General features: G+C 43.5%; 1 protein-coding gene across 3 annotated transcripts in view; it reads right to left on the reverse strand.

Moving 5' to 3' along the window:
- Positions 1 to 25,708, reverse strand: part of lrp4 (low density lipoprotein receptor-related protein 4) — a 234,348-nt gene that overhangs the window by 120,799 nt on the left and 87,841 nt on the right. For all 3 annotated transcript variants that reach the window (XM_029638670.2, XM_029638669.2, XM_029638671.2), the window contains exon 2: positions 20,702 to 20,848. In XM_029638670.2, the coding sequence (XP_029494530.1) occupies positions 20,702 to 20,848 (147 nt within the window). The remainder of the gene's footprint in view (positions 1 to 20,701; positions 20,849 to 25,708) is intronic.

A 25,708-nucleotide genomic window follows, 5' to 3' on the forward strand; every position in this document is an offset into this window, starting at 1 on the left:
GTCTCAGATTATTGCATGGTATGCTTTTTTCGTAACGTTTAAAAAAAATCTGACACAGCGGTTGCATTAAGAACCAGTGTATCTTTAATTATATGTAAAACATGTATCTTTCGTCAAAGTTTATGATGAGTATTTCTGTTATCTGACTAGCTCTCTGTAATTACTCCGGATATTTTGGAGGCATTTCTGAACATGGCGCTAATGTAAACCGAGATTTGTGGATATAAATATGCATATTATCGAACAAAACATAAATGTGTGTTTTTTGGGATTTGGTGGTGATCTAACTTAAATATATGTTGTGTTTTCACTGTAAAACATTTTAGATGGGTAGATTAACATTTAACATTCATTTGCTGTATTGGACTTGTTAATGTGTGAAAGTTAAATATTTCAAAAAAATATTTTTGAATATCCCGCGCTGCCTTTTCAGCGGAATGTGAGAAGACAGCAAAAATGTCAGGAAAATGGCCAAGAAAGTAAAATAGAAGCAAGACAATAACATATAAACCAAACTACTTGTTCATTGGTCCAATGAAAAAAATGTCACAGATGACCATACACAATGGCAACATTGTAAAAGGTTTCATGTTTTCAAATAGTTGTGGAATTATCCCAATAGTTTGGTAGAAAAATAAGCAATCGATTTGTTGTAAATAGCATTTAAAAAGTTCAGAAAATACACATTTTCCCGCACTATAAGTGGCACAGTTGAGGAAATGAACTAGTCAGTGAGATTGAGTGTGGTTTGTAGCAGACTTTCTCTTTATCGTGGGGACTCATAGCTTACAGAGAATATACCATAGACACCAAACTTTTCAATGAACTGGCAGTCTTTTGTACTGTATAACTGGACTAGCGGCATCTCAACCTAAATCAATGGATCATTCATTTGATTCAATGCCATTTCATCTTTGTGGACTGCAACCATCACATAATTATTCAGTAAATATTCCCTCCTGAAAAGCACAAATTGTTGCTGCAAATCAGATTTTGCATCTTTCGAATTTCAGAAAGGGAGGGGACATTTGGCCAATAAACTTGCAAGGAGGGTGGGGTGGAGGTACCGCCCTGCTTCTGCTCCCCGTTCTAGTATATTTTCTCATTTTGCCCCCAGAACTTAAATCGAGCATCTGAGGAATATTCCGCAATATTTTAGTTCTGGGTTTCTGCGATTAGGGAATGGCTAAATAGTTCTCTAGAAAAAAAAGTGTTGTACTAAATGAGGGAGGCCCTGTTCAGATCTCTGTATGTGTGCGAAATACAACAAATACAACTACTAACTAAACCTACACTATATATACAAAAGTATGTGGACACCCCTTCAAATTAGTGGAATCGGGCTATTTCAGCCATAAATGTTGCTGACAATTTAGCACACAACCATGCAATCTCCATAGACAAACATTGGCAGTAAAAAGGCCTTACTGAAGAGATCAGTAACTTTCAATGTGGCACCGTCATAGGATAGCTACCTTTTCAACAAGTTGGTACTGAATCACACTTCATCATCTGGCAGTCCGACAGACAAATCTGGGTTTGGCGGATACCAGGAGAATGTTACCTGCCTCAATGCATAGTGCCAACTGTAAAGTTTGGTGGAGGAAGAATAATGGTCTGGGGCTGTTTTTCCATGGTTCGGGCTAGGCCCCTTCGTTCTAGTGAAGGGTAATCTTAGTGCTACAACATTCAATGACATGCTAGATGATTCTGTGCTTCCAAATGTGTTGCAAAAGTTTGGGGAAGGTCCTTTCCTGTTTCAGCATGACAATCCCCCAAGTGCACAAAGCGAGGTCCATACAGAAATGGTTTGTCGAGATTGGTATGGAAGAACTAGACTGGCCTGCGCAGAGTCCTGACATCAACAGCATCAAACACATTTGGGATGAATTGGAATGCCGACTGCGAGCCAGGCCTAATTGCCCAACATCAGTGCCCGACCTCACTAATGCTCGTGGCTGAATGGAAGTCCCCGCAGCAATGTTCTAACATCTAGTGGAAAGCCTTCCCAGAGCATCTAGGAAGGCTGTTATAGCAGAAAATGGGGGACAAACTCCATATTAATGCCCAAGATTTTGGAATTGATTTACCTTTATTTAACTAGGCAAGTCAGTTAAGAACAAATTCTTATTTTCAATGATGGCCTAGGAACAGTGGGTTAACTGCCTGTTCAGGGGCAGAACGGCAGATTTGTACCTTGTCAGCTCGGGGATATGAACTTGCAACATTTTGGTTACTAGTCCAACGCTCTAACCACTAGGCTAGAATGAGATGTGCAGGTATCCACCTACTTTTGGTCATGTTGTGTATGTGTGGATGAACCTGATAAAGACCACAAAACTACCCCTATAAACTAAGACTTCTTTAAAGTCCAGCTTCATTCGACCCCACTGTTTCTAGCTCCCCCAAAAAAGCCTGCTGTTAAAGAAAAGCCAAAAGCAATGAGTTATTTCTCTCTTTTTGTCTCTCCTCAATAACTCACTTATCGTGTCCCTTCTACCCGATCCTTGAGTCAGGGAGTAAATATTTAGGAAGGAGGGCAGAGGAGATTGGATCTCAGTGCCTTAAGAGGGTGGGCCCCAGCTAGAGTGAGAAAGTTGGAGGATTATGCTGTTTTGTCTGGACGCAAACAGAGAGATGGAGGGAGGGAATGAAAAACAGAGGTGGGAGAGAGATTGAAAGGAGAGAGAATGAAGAAATGAAAGGATGAAACCAAACTACAGAGGGATATAAATGAGAGAGAAACAGGGCCTCAGAGCGAAAGAAAGAGAATAAAGTTAATTCTGTCACTGCAGGTCACCCTGGCGAGCAGGCAGATATAATGTGGACTGGATGAAAAGCTCCCTCTAGATAGAGAGATGGAAGAAGAGAGCGAGTGGTGTTCTAATCTCTTCCTCTAAGGCCTGTTCTTGTCTCATGCTGTTCAACTCGTCTCTGATGGGCTAGGACGGGTGAGAACAGAGGATTATTGGGGGGGGGGATAAAAACTCAGGTAAAAACTTCCCCACAAGCACAAAACTCTGAGGTGGAGAGGAGGTGGTGGTGGGTATATCTCAAGCCACATTTTCAATCACTCCCACATTTCCTTTACAGCCCATGCCCACCAGCTACCTCAGTAGACAAACAACAACCCCCCCCCACCCCACCCCAGAACCTGAGCCTTTCAACTCAGCAGGAGGCTACCAGAAACGTCTGTGTGTACCAGCTCATGTCCCGCTGGCCTGAATCTAAGCTGGCCAGCGCAGAGAAAACCAAGGGATGATGAGAGAAAGAGAGGGGAAAAAGGGATAAAGAATAGAAGGAAGGTAAGAGATGTGAGGTTGAGCAGTGAAGTGAGGGAGAAGAGCAGAGCAGATGGGGGGAAAAGTCCAATAGAAATGGATAAGGAAGAGATGAAATAAAGAGATGGAAAACTAATAAAAGAGACTGCCTCAAAAAGGAAGGAAATGTAGAAAATATAGATATTTAGGAGAAAATGGTGGAAGGAATGGCTAATAGGATAGACTACACTTACTGACAGACAAAACTAACTTTCATCAAACTCCCCCTCCTCTTTATATCCATCCATCTCTCCTGCTCACCCTGTCATCTCTAGATCTCTCCTGTTCACCCTTTCATCTCCCTCTGTCGCTCCATCTGTCCTGCTCACCCTGCTATCTCTCTGTCCCGCCATCTCTCCTGCTCACCCTGTCATCTCTCTATATCCAGTCATCAATCTCTCTCCTCTTCCTCCTTCACTCTCTATTCTTCTTATAATGTCCATTACACCTACAGTATGTGCAATAGAAGATTCATATGGTAAAACCTTGCCATGCTTTCTTTAGTGTGTGTGTAGCTGCCCTCTCCCGCCCATCAAATCAAATCAAATAAAATTGTATTTGTCACATACACATGGTTAGCAGATGTTAATGCGAGTGTAGCGAAATGCTTGTGCTTCTAGTTCCGACAATGCAGTGATAACCAACAAGTAATCTAACTAACAATTCCAAAACTACTGTCTTATACACAGTGTAAGGGGATAAGGAATATGTACATAAGGATATATGAATGAGTGATGGTACAGAGCAGCATACAGTAGATGGTATCGAGTACAGTATATACATATGAGATGAGTATGTAGACAAAGTAAACAAAGTGGCATAGTTAAAGTGGCTAGTGACATAAGGATGCAGTCGATGATCTAGAGTACAGTATATACGTATGCATATGAGATGAATAATGTAGGGTAAGTAACATTATATAAGGTAGCATTGTTTAAAGTGGCTAGTGATATATTTACATCATTTCCCATCAATTCCCATTATTAAAGTGGCTGGAGTTGGGTCAGTGTCAATGACAGTGTGTTGGCAGCAGCCACTCAATGTTAGTGGTGGCTGTTTAACAGTCTGATGGCCTTGAGATACAAGCTGTTTTTCAGTCTCTCGGTCCCAGCTTTGATGCACCTGTACTGACCTCGCCTTCTGGATGATAGCGGGGTGAACAGGCAGTGGTTCGGTGGTTGATGTCCTTGATGATCTTTATGGCCTTCCTGTAACATCGGGTGGTGTAGGTGTCCTGGAGGGCAGGTAGTTTGCCCCGGTGATGCGTTGTGCAGACCTCACTACCCTCTGGAGAGCCTTACGGTTGAGGGCGGAGCAGTTGCCGTACCAGGCGGTGATACAGCCCGCCAGGATGCTCTCGATTGTGCATCTGTAGAAGTTTGTGAGTGCTTTTGGTGACAAGCCGAATTTCTTCAGCCTCCTGAGGTTGAAGAGGCGCTGCTGCGCCTTCTTCACGACGCTGTCAGTGTGAGTGGACCAATTCAGTTTGTCTGTGATGTGTATGCCGAGGAACTTAAAACTTGCTACCCTCTCCACTACTGTTCCATCGATGTGGATAGGGGTGTTCCCTCTGCTGTTTCCTGAAGTCCACAATCATCTCCTTAGTTTTGTTGACGTGGAGTGTGAGGTTATTTTCCTGACACCACACTCCGAGGGCCCTCACCTCCTCCCTGTAGGCCGTCTCGTCGTTGTTGGTAATCAAGCCTACCACTGTTGTGTCGTCCGCAAACTTGATGATTGAGTTGGAGGCGTGCGTGGCCACGCAGTCGGGGTGAACAGGGAGTACAGGGGAGGGCTCAGAACGCACCCTTGTGGGGCCCCCCGTGTTGAGGATCAGCGGGAGGAGATGTTGTTGCCTACCCTCACCACCTGGGGGCGGCCCGTCAGGAAGTCCAGTACCCAGTTGCACAGGGCGGGGTCGAGACCCAGGGTCTCGAGCTTGATGACGAGCTTGGAGGGTACTATGGTGTTGAATGCCGAGCTGTAGTCGATGAACAGCATTCTCACATAGGTATTCCTCTTGTCCAGGTGGGTTAGGGCAGTGTGCAGTGTGGTTGAGATTGCATCGTCTGTGGACCTATTTGGGCGGTAAGCAAATTGGAGTGGGTCTAGGGTGTCAGGTAGGGTGGAGGTGATATGGTCCTTGACTAGTCTCTCAAAGCACTTCATGATGACGGAAGTGAGTGCTACGGGCGGTAGTCGTTTAGCTCAGTTACCTTAGCTTTCTTGGGAACAGGAACAATGGTGGCCCTCTTGAAGCATGTGGGAACAGCAGACTGGTATAGGGATTGATTGAATATGTCCGTAAACACACCGGCCAGCTGGTCTGCGCATGCTCTGAGGGCGCGGCTGGGGATGCCGTCTGGGCCTGCAGCCTTGCGAGGGTTAACACGTTTAAATGTCTTACTCACCTCGGCTGCAGTGAAGGAGAGACCGCATGTTTTCGTTGCAGGCCGTGTCAGTGGCACTGTATTGTCCTCAAAGCGGGCAAAAAAGTTATTTAGTCTGCCTGGGAGCAAGACATCCTGGTCCGTGACTGGGCTGGGTTTCTTCTTCTGGTCCGTGATTGACTGTAGACCCTGCCACATGCCTCTTGTGTCTGAGCCATTGAATTGAGATTCCACTTTGTCTCTGTACTGACGCTTAGCTTGTTTAATAGCCTTGCGGAGGGAATAGCTGCATTGTTTATATTCGGACATGTTACCAGACACCTTGCCCTGATTAAAAGCAGTGGTTCGCGCTTTCAGTTTCACACGAATGCTGCCATCAATCCACGGTTTCTGGTTTGGGAATGTTTTTATCATTGCTATGGGAACGACATCTTCGACGCACGTTCTAATGAACTCGCACTAAGCTCGCTTCACAGCTGTACTGACACATCAGATAGAGGAGTGGCGCAAACATACACACACCTTCAAGCACACAAACTTTGATGTGGAGGAGTGAAGCGGGGAGGAATTGTTTTGTCCAGGTCCAGCGAACACACCCCCAACAGAGCTTTAGCCCAAAGGCATTCTATGAGAAGCTGTGCCCTACAATTTAATGAGCACACACATACAGCATAAACACACATAACCAGACACACACACACGAAAACACACTGTTTTTCAACATGCACATTGATGGACACCCCATGAAAACCAGACGTCAGCTCCATAAAAATTATTTGGCATCCACATGTGGTGTTCAGAGGAAGACTTGACGGCTGCTAAGTGCATTTTCTTATGTCATTTATTTATGTCCAATTAGCTACTCTTGTTAGCGCGTTTGGTATACATATCCAAACGCTCGTTCTGGTCAGTGTTACGTCAGACAAAAACTTCAAAAAGTTATATTACAGGTCGAAGAAACATTTCAAACTAAGTACAGAATCAATCTTTAGGTTGTTTTTAACATTAATCTTCAATAAAGTTCTAACCGGAGTATTCCTTTGTGTCTTCAGGAGCCATGGAACGCAGGTAGCTATCATGTGCAATGCACGTGACCAGAAAATGAATGACTGCCAGACACCTGATTCATTCTGCTGTCATTCAGTCCCACAACACAGTAGAAGCCTCATTCAAATTTCTATAGACCGTTGACATCTAGTGGAAGACCTAGGAAGTGCAACATCATTAATATCTCAAGGGGATTTCAATGGGAACTGTGTTGAGTACATCCCAGCCTCAGATTTCTCACTTCCTGTTTTGATTTCACCTCAGGTTTTTGCCTGCCATATGAGTTATGTTATACTCACAAACATCATTCAAACAGTTTTAGAAACTTCAGAGTGTTTTATATCCAATACTAATAATAATATGCATATATTAGCAACTGACACTGAGGAGCAGGCCGTTTACTTTGGGCACCTTATTCATCCAAGCTACTCAATAATGCCCCCCAGCCATAATAAGTTAATTAGGGCCGATTTCAATGTTTCATAACAATCGGAAATCGGTATTTGTGGACACCGATTTGGCAGATTTAACGGGGAGTTCACTTTTTTTTCACCATTATTTAATCTTTATTTAACTAGGCAAGTCAGTTAAGAACACATTCTTATTTTCAATGACGGCCTAGGAACGGTGAGTTAACTGCCTTGTTCAGGGGCAGAACGACAGATTTTTACCTTGTCGGCTCGGGGATTCAATCTTGCAACCTTACAGTTAACTAGTCTAACACTCTTAACCACCTGCCTCACGAGGAACCTGCTTGTTACGCGAATGCAGTAAGCCACGGTTAGTTGCTAGCTAGCATTAAACGTATCTTATAAAAAACAATCAATCAATCACTCACTAGTTAACTACAGATGGTTGATGATATTACTAGTTTATCTAGTGTGTCCTGCGTTGCATATAATTGATGCGGTGCGTATTCGCGAAAAAGGACGTTGCTCCAATGTGTACCTAACCATAAACATCAATGCCTTTCTTAAAATCAATACACAGAAGTACATATTTTTAAACATGCATTTTTGGCTAAAGGAAATCCAGGTTAGCAGGCAATATTAACCAGGTGAAAATGTGTCACTTCTCTTGCGTTCACTGCACGCAGAGTCAGGGTATATGCAACAGTTTGGGCCGCCTAATTTGCCAGAATTTTACGTAATTATGACATAACATTGGAGGTTGTGCAATGTAACAGGAATATTTAGACTTATGGATGCCACCCGTTAGATAAAATACGGAACGGTTCCGTATTTCACTGAAAGAATAAACGTCTTGTTTTCGAGATGATAGTTTCCGGATTCGACCATATTAATGACCTAAGGCTCGTATTTCTGTGTGTTATTATGTTATAATTGAGTCTATGATTTGATAGAGCAGTCTGACTGAGCAGCAGCAGGCTTGTAAGAATTCATTCAAACAGCACTTTCGTGCGTTTTGCCACCAGCTCTTCAAGCATTGAGCTGTTTATGACTTCAAGCCTATCAACTCCCGAGATTAGGCTGGTGTAACCAATGTGAAATGGCTGGCTAGTTAGCGGGGTGCGGGCTAATAGCATTTCAAACGTCACTCGCTCTGAGACTTGGAGTGGTTGTTCCCCTTGCTCTGTATGGGGTAATGCTGCTTCGAGGGTGGCTGTTGTTCCTGGTTCGAGCCCAGGTAGGGGCGAGGAGAGGGACAGAAGCTATACTGTTACACTGGCAATACTAAAGTGCCTATAAGAACATCCAATAGTCAAAGGTATATGAAATACAAATGGTATAGAGAGAAATAGTCCTAGAATTCCTATAATAACTACAACCTAAAACTTCTTAAGTGGGAATATTGAAGACTCATATTAAAAATTGAACATGTTTCATTATTTATTTGAGGCTAAATTGATTTTATTGATGTATTATATTAAGTTAAAATGAATGTTCATTCAGTATTGTTGTAATTGTCATTATTACAAAAAAAAAAAGGCAGATTAATCGGTATAAGCTTTTTTTTGGTCCTCCAATAATCGGCATCGGTGTTGAAAAATCATAATCGGTCGACCTCTATTCTATATTAATGGTTATCAATTAATATTTAACTAATAGTAAGACATTTCTGTCCTACTAGTGTCTGTGTTTTTATGGTCTCCACTCTAGTTCCCTGCAACTAGTCTGGGTGTATGTTCTCTAGAGATGGCTTGAGCTGACAAAAATGAGTTGTGGTGTGGGGGCTGTGCTTTGGCAAAAGTGGGTGGGGTTATATCCTTCCTGTTTGGCCCTGTCCGGGGGTGTCCTCGGATGGGGCCACAGTGTCTCCTGACCCCTCCTGTCTCAGCCTCCAGTATTTATGCTGCAGTAGTTTATGTGTCGGGGGCTAGGGTCAGTTTGTTATATCTGGAGTACTTCTCCTGTCCTATTCGCTGTCCTGTGTGAATCTAAGTGTGCGTTCTCTAATTTTCTGCTTCTCTCTTTCTTTCTCTCTCTCGGAGAACCTGAGCCCTAGGACCATGCCCCAGGACTACCTGACATGATGACTCCTTGCTGTCCCCAGTCCACCTGGCCATGCTGCTGCTCCAGTTTCAACTGACCTGAGCCCTAGGACCATGCCCCAGGACTACCTGACATGATGACTCCTTGCTGTCCCCAGTCCACCTGGCCATGCTGCTGCTCCTGTTTCGACTGTTCTGCCTTACTATTATTCGACCATGCTGGTCATTTATGAACATTTGAACATCTTGGCCATGTTCTGTTATAATCTCCACCCGGCACAGCCAGTAGAGGACTGGCCACCCCACATATGCTCTCTCTAATTCTCTCTTTATTTCTCACTCTCGGAGGACCTGAGCCCTAGGACCGTGCCCCAGGACTACCTGACATGATGACTCCTTGCTGTCCCCAGTCCACCTGACTGTGCTGCTGCTCCAGTTTCAACTGTTCTGCCTTATTATTATTCGACCATGCTGGTCATTTATGAACATTTGAACATCTTGGCCATGTTCTGTTATAATCTCCACCCGGCACAGCCAGAAGAGGACTGGCCACTCCACATAGCCTGGTTCCTCTCTAGGTTTCTTCCTAGGTTTTGGCCTTTCTAGGGAGTTTTTCCTAGCCACCGTGCTTCTACACCTGCATTGCTTGCTGTTTGGGGTTTTAGGCTGGGTTTCTGTACAGCACTTTGAGATATCAGCTGATGTACGAAGGGCTATATAAATAAATTTGATTTGATTACATAGACAATAATGTGTTTTACTAGAGATGGCTTAGGAGTAGAACAATCCCTAATTGTCTCAAAATCATCCTTGCAACTGGGAAACTAAGCCAGGGTGGGGTTAAGACAACAACCCCGTGCAGATAATGATTGGATGAACCCAGAGTGCCTTATGATGCCTCTTGGTCTGCATGGGAGGGGTGGAACCAACCATGACGAAGCATTTTTAGTGTCAGCTATATATAGTACTCTGCATTTGTGTAAAGGTTAGGTTACTCGGTCCAACACTCAAGGGTGTGGGGTCGACCAGCCTCATTATTGCAATAATGAATCAATATTTTAAAAAGCTGATTGTTTGAAGAAATAACAAAGTCTCTCTCAGTATGAATTTCCCTCTGTCCCACCTCTAAGATGATACCATCCACATTGATCAAGGTCAGTTTTGAGTCCTACATCCTAAAACTTCTATACCTGGATCCATAAGGCGTCCGCATCCTTCCCAGCGGAAACAGTTCGGAAGAGTTTGTGCATATATTATGACAACATTTTGTGACGTTTTTGTTTGTTTTGGACTTTGTGAGCTTTTTCGGGCTGTTCAGGCACACTAAAAAAAAATTCTGGAGGCAAGCCGAAGTTCGGAACTAAAGTTTTACACCCCTTCCTCGGTAGGTATTCTTCAATAAAGTCTGTTGTCATTCAACGAGAGACTACTCGTTTTCATGCACATTTTTTCCCTTGAGAAATACTGCACCAAACATCGTAGTTAGATTTAAAATTGAATGACTGCTGTAAGATCTTCTCTGCAAAAACTTCAACATTTCTGACAGATTTCTGGAGTCATCGGAGATTAATTCTGACTATTTTGAGGATGTGTATACTGGCTTCGGCGTCTCAAAACAGACAAACAGTACTACTGCCACTTTTTTCTCATTTTTCAAGTGATTGTCTTTTAAGGGAGTACGCAAGCACACTCGTTCGTTTTGGCTAGGTGCCAGCCGAACTGAAGCATGCTGATGGCTCTCCTACAGATACCCTAGTAGATGGAAAAGTAATTAAAAGATAACTACAGTCGTCCAATTTCCCGGTGGCATCTTGTGTGGCCGTAGGGCCTTCCCAAAAAACCCATGCCTTGCAGCTAAAGTGACATTTGTGCCTTTGGGCTGAATATGATAATTATAATTCCCTTCTGCCAATCGTCGTGCTCCGAAGCATCTCTCACTCACATGGCTCTCTCAGATATCTCAATTCTTCTTAACTAATGCCCGTCACGTTATCGGGTCCTTCTCACAGGCCTCGCAGCGCTGAAGTACAAGTGAAGACAGACACATCGGGATGCAACGACATGCGTCCCTTATCGAATTCCGAGGCGCACTTTGAAGATGTTAGAAGAACTGTCCACATTTACTTTTCCTCAGCCAACAAGATGAGTAACGAACTGCAAAATCACTAGCTTATGTTAATCTTACTATCCCCCATAGTAGAAAGGTTTACCTATTCTATTGGTCAGCTTGTTGTTCTGTGCAAGAAATAAATATTCCAAACAGACTCTGGCACAGTTGTGCGGCATAGATGCCAAATTCATACAACCACTGTAGCCTACAAAAACAAAGCAAATGAGGCTGATGCAACAAATAGATGGCATAAGGAAGTGGTATAAGAATCATGATTATTTGCATCAATCCAGTGGCCACTTGTTTTGAAAACACCATCAGAAGTGTGCTACTGAAACACCACTAGCCAAACACAACAGGCTGTTTTGGTGCACACCTGGATTAAAGTGTTACTAGACAAAAAAATCTACATTTCTCAGATTTTTCCAGACCTCAAAAATGGTCCCCTGATGTGGTTTAAGAATTGCATTGGACTTAAAGAAAAAAAGAAGAAAAAAATTAATAAAATTAATTAATAAAAAAAAGTGTGATTTTGAGAACCTGACAAGTTGAGGGAAATCACAGTACTCCCTGTTTGTATATTTTTTTTGCCGTGGTATTGTTTTGATATCAAGTTTTGTGTTTTCAAATTCTGCCTTATAGAGGATTTTGCAGAAAATAACTCATGGCGCTTTGAAACCTGCGAGAAATACATTTTGCACTTTATTTTTACATTCTCTTGCTTTGCTGTTTACAGTAAATCTATCCAAATCAATGTTAGAACACGAGGGCATCCTGATTTAAAAGATGACTAGTCATTATTGGCCTGGTTCTGTATGGAATGCAGGCACATTATGGGACACAGGCCATGTCATTATCAATTATTTAAACAAATATATAAAACAAATTGGTGCGACTAAATCATGTGCTGGTGCCACAAGAGTTAGTAGCACCAGCACCACCAGTTGAAAAAAGTTACTTTAAAACCCATTCATCTGGCATCAAAACATTTGCCCAGAAACGCAAACACTCAGCCCAACTCTGTCCCTTGGTCCCTATGCTCGAAAGAAACACTATACGGGCCACCCTGTCCAGACAGAGACACACACACACACACACACACACACACACACACACACACACTGGTGTTCTAAATTCCAGACCTTAATTAGATCAGGAGGTTTACATGGAATACTCTGACACAAACTGACCACATACACACACCTACTCCTGCACAGAAAAATGTACTTTGCATGCCATTTCCAGCACAGAGTATTCTGCTTTCTCTGTAAATTGCTCAATTGATATAAATTGTGACTGGCTCCTCATGGGGCTATCAGCACACACTTAAGTAAACCACTGCAATTTGTGTGTGTGTGTGTGTGTGTGTGTGTGTGTGTGTGTGTGTGTGTGTGTGTGTGTGTGTGTGTGTGTGCGCGTGTGGTCAGGATGCACTCAGCCACAGTCTACACCCTACAGCTGAATCATGGAATTCCATGTGTGTGTGTTCATTCAGATAATTCACCCAGCCAAACAGTATCCCCTATGCTACTGCAACATGTACAGTAATTCATTTGTGGCCCTACCCTGAGAGAAACTGACTCCATGAATTCAATTATTTGCCCTGTTTTGAGAATATTTATTAAAAACCATAAAGTTTCAACGTTGTTTTTTATAAGCCCGTCTCCACAAGCGCTCAGAGTTAATACAATTTGTGTAATGGAGGCCCGGATCATATGACCTACACTTTCCTCCATTACCCACAACCCCATGCCATTTGATCTGCATTCTATTTAACTGCCTTCTCTCTGAAAGGAAGATCATCATTATTGGCATGTCCAGAAACAACCCATAGCCCTTACTTCCTTGGGCAATTCACATGGATCTGAAATAATGGGAAAAGTGTAAGCAATGTGGTTGTAGCTAGCTCCACCTTGCCCTCTGAGTTTTGTCAATAACAATATTGATAACAATATATGTCAATATTTTTTAATGCATTATTTTCATATTGCATATATACACAACTATCTAATTCATATCTACACATGCCTAGGGGTTGTTTCCGGACGGGGACATATCTTAGCCTATATGTTTGTGATAGACAAACCTCAGCACCTACTTTATTAAGGTGAATTTGGAGTGCAACAGATATGCATTGTCAAAAACGGGGCACATAGGTTCAGTGTTAGATAGGAGGAAACTGATCCTGGAACTGTGCTTATGGGCAGCTTTACCTCAAGCCAGCCTCAAAGTGATCACAATGAGCGATCTTCCCGGGATCGATCAGACAGGGCTAAATGGATTGAAGAGGACTAATTGAAAAGGCTAATATCTACTGCCTGCTTACATGTGTCTGCTTAAATGATCTCAGTACCAGCGGAGGGAGTATAGGGAGTGATCAGACTCCACACTGATTCAACTGGCCGGGATCAATAATGCTTAGTGCCTGGGGCAAGGCATCACCAATTACTTCCCTCCTCCCTTCCTTACTGGGAAAGAGGTGGACAGATGAGAAGAAACGTGCACACACACGCACCTGTATGCATTATCACACACACACATACATGCAAACATGCACGCATGCGCACACACACCACCACCAACAGCTCTGATGCCAGTGCTTCTCTCTGAAAGCTTAGCAGAGGCCAAAATTCACTCAAGCATCCGTTAGTGAGCACAAAGAATATACACAGTCAGAGTGGACCACCAAATGTTATGGTTCTCCATTTTTGACCCAATGGAGCTCATTTCAGTGACCCGGTCACAGCAAGGCCAGGTGCTTATTTTTTATTTTATTTATTTTTATTTCACCTTAATTTAACCAGGTAAGCAAGTTGAGAACAAGTTCTCATTTACAATTGCGACCTGGCCAAGATAAAGCAAAGCAGTTTGACACATACAACGACACAGAGTTACACATGGAGTAAAACAAACATACAGTCAATAATACAGTAAAAAAAACAAGTCTATATATAATGTGAGCAAATTAGGTGAGAAGGGAGGTAAAGGCAAAAAAGGCCATGGTGGCAAAGTAAATACAATATAGCAAGTAAAACACTGGAATGGTAGTTTTGCAATGGAAGAATGTGCAAAGTAGAAATAAAAATAATGGGGTGCAAAGGAGCAAAATAAATAAATAAATTAAATACAGTTGGGAAAGAGGTAGTTGTTTGGGCTAAATTATAGGTGGGCTATGTACAGGTGCAGTAATCTGTAAGATGCTCTGACAGTTGGTGCTTAAAGCTAGTGAGGAGATAAGTGTTTCCAATTTAAGAGATTTTTGTAGTTCGTTCCAGTCATTGGCAGCAGAGAACTGGAAGGAGAGGCGGCCAAAGAAAGAATTGGTTTTGGGGGTGACTAGAGAGATATACCTGCTGGAGCGTGTGCTACAGGTGGGAGATGCTATGGTGACCAGCGAGCTGAGATAAGGGGGACTTTACCTAGCAGGGTCTTGTAGATGACATGGAGCCAGTGGGTTTGGCGACGAGTATGAAGCGAGGGCCAGCCAACGAGAGCGTACAGGTCGCAATGGTGGGTAGTATATGGGGCTTTGGTGACAAAACGGATTGCACTGTGATAGACTGCATCCAATTTGTTGAGTAGGGTATTGGAGGCTATTTTGTAAATGACATCGCCAAAGTCGAGGATTGGTAGGATGGTCAATTTTACAAGGGTATGTTTGGCAGCATGAGTGAAGGATGCTTTGTTGCGAAATAGGAAGCCAATTCTAGATTTAACTTTGGATTGGAGATGTTTGATATGGGTCTGGAAGGAGAGTTTACAGTCTAACCAGACACCTAAGTATTTGTAGTTGTCCACGTATTCTAAGTCAGAGCCGTCCAGAGTAGTGATGTTGGACAGGCGGGTAGGTGCAGGTAGCGATCGGTTGAAGAGCATGCATTTAGTTTTACTTGTATTTAAGAGCAATTGGAGGCCACGGAAGGAGAGTTGTATGGCATTGAAGCTTGCCTGGAGGGTTGTTAACACAGTGTCCAAAGAAGGGCCGGAAGTATACAGAATGGTGTCGTCTGCGTAGAGGTGGATCAGAGACTCACCAGCAGCAAGAGCGACCTCATTGATGTATACAGAGAAGAGAGTCGGTCCAAGAATTGAACCCTGTGGCACCCCCATAGAGACTGCCAGAAGTCCGGACAGCAGACCCTCCGATTTGACACACTGAACTCTATCAGAGAAGTAGTTGGTGAACCAGGCGAGGCAATCATTTGAGAAACCAAGGCTGTCGACTCTGCCGATGAGGATGTGGTGGTTGACAGAGTCGAAAGCCTTGGCCAGATCAATGAATACGGCTGCACAGTAATGTTTCTTATCGATGGCGGTTAAGATATCGTTTAGGACCTTGAGCGTGGCTGAGGTGCACCCATGACCAGCTCTGAAACCAGATTGCATAGCAGAGAAGGTATGGTGAGATTCGAAATGGTCGGTAATCTGTTTGTTGACTTGGCTTTCAAGACCTTAGAAAGGCATGGTAGGATAGATATAGGTCTGTAGCAGTTTGGGTCAAGAGTGTCCCCCCCTTTGAAGAGGGGGATGACCGCAGCTGCTTTCCAATCTTTGGGAATCTCAGACGACACGAAAGAGAGGTTGAACAGGCTAGTAATAGGGGTGGCAACAATTTCGGCAGATAATTTTAGGAAGAAAGGGTCCAGATTGTCTAGCCCGGCTGATTTGTAGGGGTCCAGATTTTTCAGCTCTTTCAGAACTTCAGCTGAATGGATTTGGGAGAAGGAGAAATGGGGAAGGCTTGGGCGAGTTGCTGTTGGGGGTGCAGTGCTGTTGACCGGGGTAGGAGTTGCCAGGTGGAAAGCATGGCCAGCCGTAGAAAAATGCTTATTGAAATTCTCAATTATGGTGGATTTATCAGTGGTGACAGTGTTTCCTATCTTCAGTGCAGTGGGCAGCTGGGAGGAGGTGTTCTTATTCTCCATGGACTTTACAGTGTCCCAGAACTTTTTAGAGTTAGTGTTGCAGGAAGCAAATTTCTGCTTGAAAAAGCTAGCCTTGGCTTTTCTAACTGCCTGTGTATAACGGTTTCTAGCTTCCCTGAACAGCTTGCATATCACGGGGGCTGTTCGATGCTAATGCAGAACGCCATAGGATGTTTTTGTGTTGGTTAAGGGCAGTCAGGTCTGGGGAGAACCAAGGGCTATATCTGTTCCTGGTTCTAATTTTCTTGAATGGGGCATGTTTATTTAAGATGGTTAGGAAGGCATTTTTTTAAAATATCCAGGCATCCTCTACTGACGGGATGAGATCAATATCCTTCCAGGATACCCCGGCCAGGTCGATTAGAAAGGCCTGCTCGCTGAAGTGTTTCAGGGAGCGTTTTACAGTGATGAGTGGAGGTCGTTTGACCGCTGACCCATTACGGATGCAGGCAATGAGGCAGTGATCGCTGAGATCTTGGTTGAAGACAGCAGAGGTGTATTTAGAGGGGAAGTTGGTTAGGATGATATCTATGAGGGTGCCCGTGTTCAAGGCTTTGGGGGGGTACCTGGTAGGTTCATTGATAATTTGTGTGAGATTGAGGGCATCAAGTTTAGATTGTAGGATGGCTGGGGTGTTAAGCATGTTCCAGTTTAGGTCGCCTAGCAGCACGAGCTCTGAAGATAGATGGGGGGCAATCAGTTCACATATGGTGTCCAGAGCACAGCTGGGGGCAGAGGGTGGTCTATAGCAGGTGAGAGACTTGTTTTTAGAGAGGTGGATTTTTAAAAGTAGAAGTTCAAATTGTTTGGGTACAGACCTGGATAGTAGGACAGAACTCTGCAGGCTATCTTTGCAGTAGATTGCAACACCGCCCCCTTTGGCAGTTCTATCTTGTCTGAAAATGTTGTAGTTTGGAATTAAAATTTCTGAATTTTTGGTGGTCTTCCTAAGCCAGGATTCAGACACAGCTAGAACATCCGGGTTGGCAGAGTGTGCTAAAGCAGTGAAAAGAACAAACTTAGGGAGGAGGCTTCTAATGTTAACATGCATGAAACCAAGGCTATTACGGTTACAGAAGTCATCAAAAGAGAGCGCCTGGGGAATAGGAGTGGAGCTAGGCACTGCAGGGCCTGGATTCACCTCTACATCGCCAGAGGAACATAGGAGGAGAAGAATAAGGGTACGGCTAAAAGCAATAAGAATTGGTCGTCTAGAACGTCTGGAACAGAGAGTAAAAGGAGGTTTCTGGGGGCGATAAAATAGCATCAAGGTATAATGTACAGACAAAGGTATGGTAGGATGTGAATACAGTGGAGGTAAACCTAGGTATTGAGTGATGAAGAGAGAGATATTGTCTCTAGAAACATCATTGAAACCAGAAGATGTCATTGCATGTGTGGGTGGTGGAACTAATAAGTTGGATAAGGTATAGTGAGCAGGACTAGAGGCTCTACAGTGAAATAAGCCAATAAACACTAACCAGAACAGCAATGGACAAGACATATTGACATTAAGGAGAGGCATCCTTAGTAGAGTGATCAAAAGGGTCCAGGGAGTGGAGAGGTTGGTTTGGGGGTCACGGCGATTTAGACAGCTAGCCAGGACATCGGTAGCAAGCTAGCATAGGATGGAGGTCTGTTGTTAGCCACCTCTTGCGTTCCGTCAGTAGATTAGTGGAGTTCCGTGTTGTAGAGGGGATTAGTCCAAATCACACAACAACAAAAAAATAAAAACAATAGATATAGTTATAGAGGCCCAAGAAGAAACATAATAATAATAAAAAATAAATAAATTGTCCGATTGTCTATTCTGAGAGCAGCCGGTAAGACAGCTAACGGTTAGCAGGCCGCAGATGGGCGTTCAGGTAACGTCGCGACGGAGGAGCCAGCCGGATCTCCTTCGGGTAGATAACGTCGGCAGTCCAGTTGTGAAGGCCCGGTGGGGCTCCGCGTAGGCAGTAAAACGGGTCCGGATAGGTGACTGCAGCCCAGGAGTGATTGACGGAGCTCAGGAGTGATTGACGGAGCTGGCTAGCTCCGGAGTAATTGATGTTTGCTTCGGAATCGACGAAAGCAGATAGACACACGGATAGCAGCCAGGTAGCTGTGAGATCCGGGAGTGAATGTCCAGAGAGCAGTTGAAATCCAGGGACATGGAGAGAAAAATCGTTCCGGTATGTTCCGTTCCGAGCCGCGCTGCGCCGTACAAAACTGGCGATAGATTTTCGAGTTAAAGGATAGCTAATGACCACAAACCGTGGTTAGCTGAATACTAACGAGTTGCCAGTAAAGAAGCTAACTAGCTTCTGATTAGCTTCTGGCTAGCTCCTGGCTAGCTTCTGGCTAGCTTCTTGGAGTTTCTGGCTAGCTTCTTGGAGGATTGCAGATTTGAGGTAAATAATACGTATTTATACATATCAATTGGTGAGGCAGGTTGCAGGAGAGTGTATTGAAGATGAGTTGATGGAAAATAAAAATAAAATGTATGTGAAAAAAGTTGTAAATATATATATATACACGACACGACGAGGACAAAAGACGTCTGAACTGCTATGCCATCTCGGGCAACGAGATGGCATAGATGACTCCACCTGGACTAGGTTGGTACAAATGAGTACATATGGAACCAATGAGATCAATGATTGCCTGAATGACCCAGTGCTATGTGCCAATGTGGAGCTGTGGTATAGGGTGATAAGATCAGCTGTATTTAAAGAGTATGTCACTGACTGGGGGAAGTAGAGGACACACATTTATTTATTTAACCTTTATTTAACTAGGCAAGTCGGTTATGAACAAATTCTTATTTACAATGACGGCCTACCCCGGCCAAAACCTAACGACGCTGGGCCAATTGTGCCCCGCCCTATGGGACTCCCAATCACGGTCGGTTGTGATACTGCCCGAAATAGAACCAGGGTATGTGTGACGCATCCTGCACTGCCATGCAGTGCTTTAGATTGCTGCGACACTCGGGAGACCATAAATACAGAGCTCTCAAGCCAAAAATCTGATTTTGACGAGCAAAATATACACACATCTTAATCCTAAACCTTGATAGCAGTCTACATACATATCATGTGATTGTTCAACAGTTTTAGTGCCATCACTTGGCCATCTAAAGCATTGTTCACATTGTTGCCACCTTAGCTTGCTACAAACAGAAACTTCTGAGTGATAGGAAAAACAAGCACCACCACCAATCAGCCTAAACCACTGAGCGCACACCAATCATTACTATTACAACTAGCATAGCTATGTCAGCAAATGACTGCTGTCTGAACACAAACACATACGATTTGGTCACTTGTAACTTGCTGTTTGGACAGTCAGTAGTCCAAAACAGATTTGAAAAACAAAACTGATTTGAGCAATAAGGCCTGCCGTATGAGCAAGGATTTACCAGAGCACAGGCGTCAAACTCATTCCACGGATGGCTGAGTGTCTGCAGCTTTTCACTCTTCCCTTGTACTTGATTTGTACATTAAGGTCACTGATTACTTAAGAACTCCCCTCACCTGGTTGTCTTAGGTCTTAAATTGGACACAAATTGAAAGGAAATAACAACAACCAGCAGACACTCGGCCAGCCATGGAATGAGTTGGACACCCCTGAACTAGAGACTACCACCCTGCCCAGAGAAAACCCTTAACTTGGGGAAGTCCCGGGGTGGTTCACTTACGCTCTGTATGGAGTTGCAATTTATAATCCAGTTCACCTCCTCCAACAGAGGTCAACGACCAGAGAGCTAGGTATCAAACTATAAGACATCTATTGGACACGCACAAACAACCAACCAAAACATGTTTCAGAGTCAAGATGAGAAGTACTTTAAAATGGCAATAATGGAAATTTGTCCTCCGTGCTAACTGATGGACAAATCTGACGATGTTCTTGTTTATATTCTTCAAAGCGTACGTGAATTACTGTACTAAATTTAGTCTCTGGACACTTGGGACATCAACATTTTGGAGGGTCTTTTTTTTTCAAAGTCATGAAAAGACATGTTCAAATGATCTGATTTGAATCATTTGGTATAAAGATTGGTTGGACAAAATATCTATAAAAGGGAATATAAAAGGCACGATTCACAAAAAAACAAACACTCAAAAATAATTTTTTTGTGTGTGTGTTTGGTGCACGTGTGTATGGATTTTGAAATAAATATAGCCTTTTGTAGATATCGGTCCAGCATAAATTATAAAGATTTGAAGGGAAAAAAACTCCAGAAGATTAAAAAAATGTCCCATGTGTCCACAGACTAGTTGTCTATTCTACGACAATAATAAAATGTGTATGAGGCCTGTATAGCCACTTGTACTAGCTGTGCTGACACCAAATTTCATTTACACCCAACAGCAAAAAAATTATGTGGCACATTTCGATATTGTACTAAATATAGTAAAGGACATCAAGCGAAAGTGAAAGACAAATGGAGATATTTATGTGTAACTCACTGCATCCATCCTCGTCGCTGTGATCTCCACAGTCGTTGTCCCCGTCACACTGCCACTGGGCCGGGATACATGTACACTCCCCAAACGCGCTCACTGCACACGTGAAGTGGTTGCGCCCGCATGAACACTCCGCACTGCCCAACACGCCTGGAAAGAGACAGAGAGAAGACGGAACCGGGTTAGGAAAATGCTAAAAGAATACACTTAAAGGACATGCCTGTATAGCAGAGGTGGTTTGGTTGACTATCGTCTTGCGATGAGTAACTTTGCCTGAGATCTGGTTTCCCATCTACAGATTAAGCCTAATCCTGGGTTAAAAAGCATGTTCAATGGTGAATCTCCAATTAAATAGATTTTTAGTCTGGGACTAGGCTTAATATTTGTCCGGGAAACCAGCCCTAAGAGCTGTGGCCCTTGAGCCAAAAAGTATGCCCACCACTGCTTTAGTTAAATAGGCTAACACAGCCTTGAGTCAAACCATAACAACAACAAAAAAAGATACCTACTGCTCCTATGAGCACAGACCATATCAAGATCAATATATCGGAAGGAAAATATGCCATAGCAGAGCTGTGAGATATGCTTATGAAAGCCTCAGCAGCCTCATTCACTCATGTAGTCTGACTGTCGTAAACCCAATGAGCTGTATGTTATAAGCCTGGTAGCCAAGACTGGTGCATTTATACACTTCATCTATCCTGAACACACACACCAAATAATGATATTACGCATACCAGAGGATGTGTGTGTGTGTGTGTGTGTGTGTGTGTGTGTGTGTGTGTGTGTGTGTGTGCAATGGATATGTTTTCAGCTGGGGCTGAATCACAGTCTTGTGCTAAAGTAGTACAATAAATATATCTGGCCTTCATTTCACTGGCTTCCATTATGTTAAGACGTTCTGTGTGAACACTGTACGCAAGTGAGAGTGTGTACCCATGCGTTTTGTGTGTTTGTGTGTGTGTGTGTTTGCATATGGACATGAGAGTTGCGATGCCTCCTGAGATGCTTTTAGCCCCTTTGAAAGAGGCTGACAGCTTCAATGATAAATGGGTGAAGTGTGTGTGTGAGATGTTTTCCACTGAGAACCTTCAAGAGTGTGTGTAGTAGGCTACACTAAACAATATTAAGCAACAAAAAAAATACCCCAACTTTATATGAATCTCAGCAAATCGGGTCCAATTACAGGGAGTGAAAAAAGCCTCCCATTTCTATCTCTCTTTGAACTCAGTTAAAGACTGTGTGTGTGTGTGGTTGGTTCCTGGCCTCTTCACAAAGGCATCAGTCAACCCAGGAGAGCCTGGCACCAAACACACACTAACCTTCAGAAACCTCCCACAGCACTAAATTAATGGCCTCTCTTTTCATTTCTCTCCCTCTCTCCCTTCCTCTCTCCATTTGCCTACCCTTCTCTTCTGTTTTCTTTTCCTTCATTCTCGGTCTTGCTCTCCCACCCTCTCTTCCCAAAAGCTTCTAACACGACAAAGACAAAAAATGTCTGGCTCCTTCTCGTTCTAATCTCTCCCCTGAGGCGTGTGGTCCCTCCTTAGTGTCTCCAGTCCCTGTCCCTTTCAGACACATAGAACAATGGACCAAGCTAGAACTAAGGCCCTAATGACTGATGACAAAGACAGAAAGCCTGAAAACACTGTTCCTTTCTTACCCCTTAGAATCTAGATCAGACAAGGAATTATCTGGAGCATCATACAGACACACACACGAACACAGACACTACTCCTCTTAGACTTGATCAGGTCGTAACTAATACTGTTCATTTGGGTTGGTGCATGCCGATCAATAATTTAATCTATGCTAAATCTACATGAGTGTGTATGGGTTTCCATGAGCAGGGTTGTATATGCAGGTCTATATGAATGGCTTTCTAAGTGAGGGTTTATGTTGGACTAAATTAGAGCCTTGTGTCTAGAGTTGGCAGAGCAGTCATGTCACATGGAGCCACATGAGAGAGGCTGCATTTGTCAAACATGCTTTAAACAGCACAGGCCACTTGCACTGAGAAGACCTATAAAATGACAGGGTTCAATACAAAAACACACACAAACTTGCGTGTGTTTTTGAATACGTACACACACAGAAAATGAAACCACAAGTTGAGTGGATTCATTAAACGCAAACCATATGAGTGAACTGTAATAGCTGTGGATAGACATACAGGTAACTGCAAAAATAAAGAAAACACCAACATAAAGTGTATTAATAGGATGCCAGAACAGCTTCAATGCACTTTGGCATAGATTCTACAAGTCTCTAGAACTCTATTGGAGGGATGCGACACCATTCTTCCACATGAAATTTCATCATTTGGTGTATTGTTGGAAACACGGTCTCAGGCGCTGCTCCACATTTGTTCAACTGGGTTGAGATCTGGTAACTGAGATGGGGCATTTGGTTTACATCAATTTCATACTCATCAAACCATTCAGTGACCACTTGGATGGGGCATTGTCATCCTAAGGGGGCATAGCCAAGGTAGACAAAATAATGGCCTGCCCAGCATTTTTATATATGACCCGAAGCATGATGGGATGTTAATTGTTTCAATGTATCAAGTTTTGTATGTCACATGCACAATTACAGTGAAATACCTTTGTTTCAAGTTCTAACCCCAACAATGCAGTAATCAATAACAATGTAATACTAAAAACAACAAGGTAGAACAAAAACACACAATATATAGTAATAAGAAATAAAAAATAACATGATAAAGTAAGTAAGCATACTATATACAGGGTCAGTCAGTTCCAGTACCATATTTACAATGTGCAGGGATACTGGAGTGATGAAGGTAGATATGTATAGGGGTAAGGTGACTTGGCATCAGGATATATGATAAACAGAGTAGCAGTAGCCTATATGATGATTGTATGTGAGTGGCATAGGGACAAAAGCTGTTCAGGAGCCTGTTGGTGTCAGACTTGATGCACCGGTACTGCGTGTCGTGTGGAAGCAGAGAGAACAATCTATGGCTAGGGTGGTAGTAGTCTAACGATTGTCCGGGCCTTCCTTTCACACCACCTGATATAGTGGTCATGGATGGCAGGGAGTTCGGCCACAGTGATGTACGGGGCTGTCTATACCACACTCTGTAGCGCCAAGTGATCGAGGGCGGTGCTATTGCCATACCAAGCAGTGATGCAGCCAGTCAAGATGCTTTCAATGGTTCAGCTGTAGAACTTGTTGAAGATTTGAGGGCCTATGCCAAACCTTCTCAACCTCCTGAGGGGGAAGAAGCACTGTCGTGCCTTCTTCACAACTGTGCGTGTATGTGGACCATTTTATGTTCTTAGTGATTTGGACATTGAAGAACTTGAAGCTCTCGACTAGCTCCAATGCAGCCCTGTCAATGAGGATGGGGGCCCACACTGCCAGGTCACCGACCTCCTCGCTGCAGGCTGTCTCATCGTTGCCGGTGATGAGGCCTACCACCATTGTGTCGTCAACAAACTTGATGATGGTGTTGGAGTCGTGCATGGCCACGCAGTTGTGGGTGAGTACAGGAGGGGACTAGGCACACCGCTAAGGGACCCCCGTGTTGAGGGTCAACGTGGCGGAAGTGATGTTGCCTACTCTCACCACCTGGGGTCCGGGCCGTCAGGAAGTCTAGGATTAAGTTGCAGAGGGAGGTGTTAAGTCCCATCGCCCTAAGCTTGGTGATGAGTTTGGAGGGGAAATTGTGCTGAACGCTGAGCTGTCGTCAATGAGCCGCATTCTCACGTAAGTATTCCTTTTATCTAGGTGGGTGAAGGCAGCGCAATTAAGATTGTGTAGTCTATTGATCTGTTGGGGCGGTATGCAAATTGGAGTGGGTCTAGAGTGTCTGGGACAGTAAAGTTAATGTGTGCCATAACCAGCCTCTGAAAGCACTTCATGATTACAGATGAGTGCTACAGGGTGGCAGTCATTGTGGCATGAAGCTTTCGAGTTCTTAAGGAACAGGAATGATGGTGGTCATCTTAAAATGTTGGGATTACAGACAGGGACAAGGAGAGGTTGAAAATGACTGAATATACCTGCAAGCATTTCTGCACATGCTGTGAGAACGTGCCCCTGAATACAATCAGGCCCCATGGCCTTGCAAGTTTTGACCTGATTAAAGACTACCCACAACGGCCTCGGAGAGCGAGATCACCCAATCTTCTGGGTCTCACACCCAGCACAACGTTATTGTCAAAGCGTGCATAAAATGTATTGAGTTCATCTGGTAGAGAGGCAATGGTGGGCAGATCACGGTTGGGTCTTCCATCAAAACAAATCAAATAGTATTGGTCACATACACATACAGTTGAAGTCGGAAGTTTACATACACCTTAGCCAAAAACATTTAAACTCAGTTTCTCAAAATTCTGACATTTAATCCTAGTAAAAATTCCCTGTCTTGGGTCAGTTAGGGTCGCCACTTTTTATAATAATGTGAAATGTCAGAATAATAGTGGAGAGGATGTTTTATTTCAGCTATTATTTATTTCATCACATTCCCAGTGGGTCAGAAGTTTACATACACTCAATTAGTATTTGGTAGCATTGCCTTTAAATTGTTTAACTTGGGTCAAATGTTTTGGGCAGCTTTCCACAAGCTTCCCACAATAAGTTGGGTGAATTTTGGACCATGCCTCCTGACAGAGCTGGTGTAACTGAGTAAGGTTTGTCGGCCACCTTGCTCGCACACGCTTTTTCAGTTCTGCCCACACATTTTATTTAGGATTGAGGTCAGGATTTTGTGATGGCTACTCCAATACATTGTCTTTTTTATGGTGGTTTTGGAGAAGTGGCTTCTTCCTTGCTGAGCGGGCTTTCAGGTTATGTCGATATAGGACTCGTTTTACTGTGGATATAGATACTTTTGTACCTGTTTCCTCCAGCATCTTTACAAGGTCCTTTGCTGTTGTTCTGGGATTCATTTGCACATTTTGCACCAAAATACGTTAATCTCTAGGAGACCGAATGGGTCTCTTTCCTGAGCGGTATGATGGCTTCGTGGTCCCATGGTGT

Source organism: Oncorhynchus nerka, linkage group LG27 (genome assembly GCF_034236695.1).
Source record: "Oncorhynchus nerka isolate Pitt River linkage group LG27, Oner_Uvic_2.0, whole genome shotgun sequence".
Lineage (NCBI taxonomy): Eukaryota > Metazoa > Chordata > Actinopteri > Salmoniformes > Salmonidae > Oncorhynchus > Oncorhynchus nerka.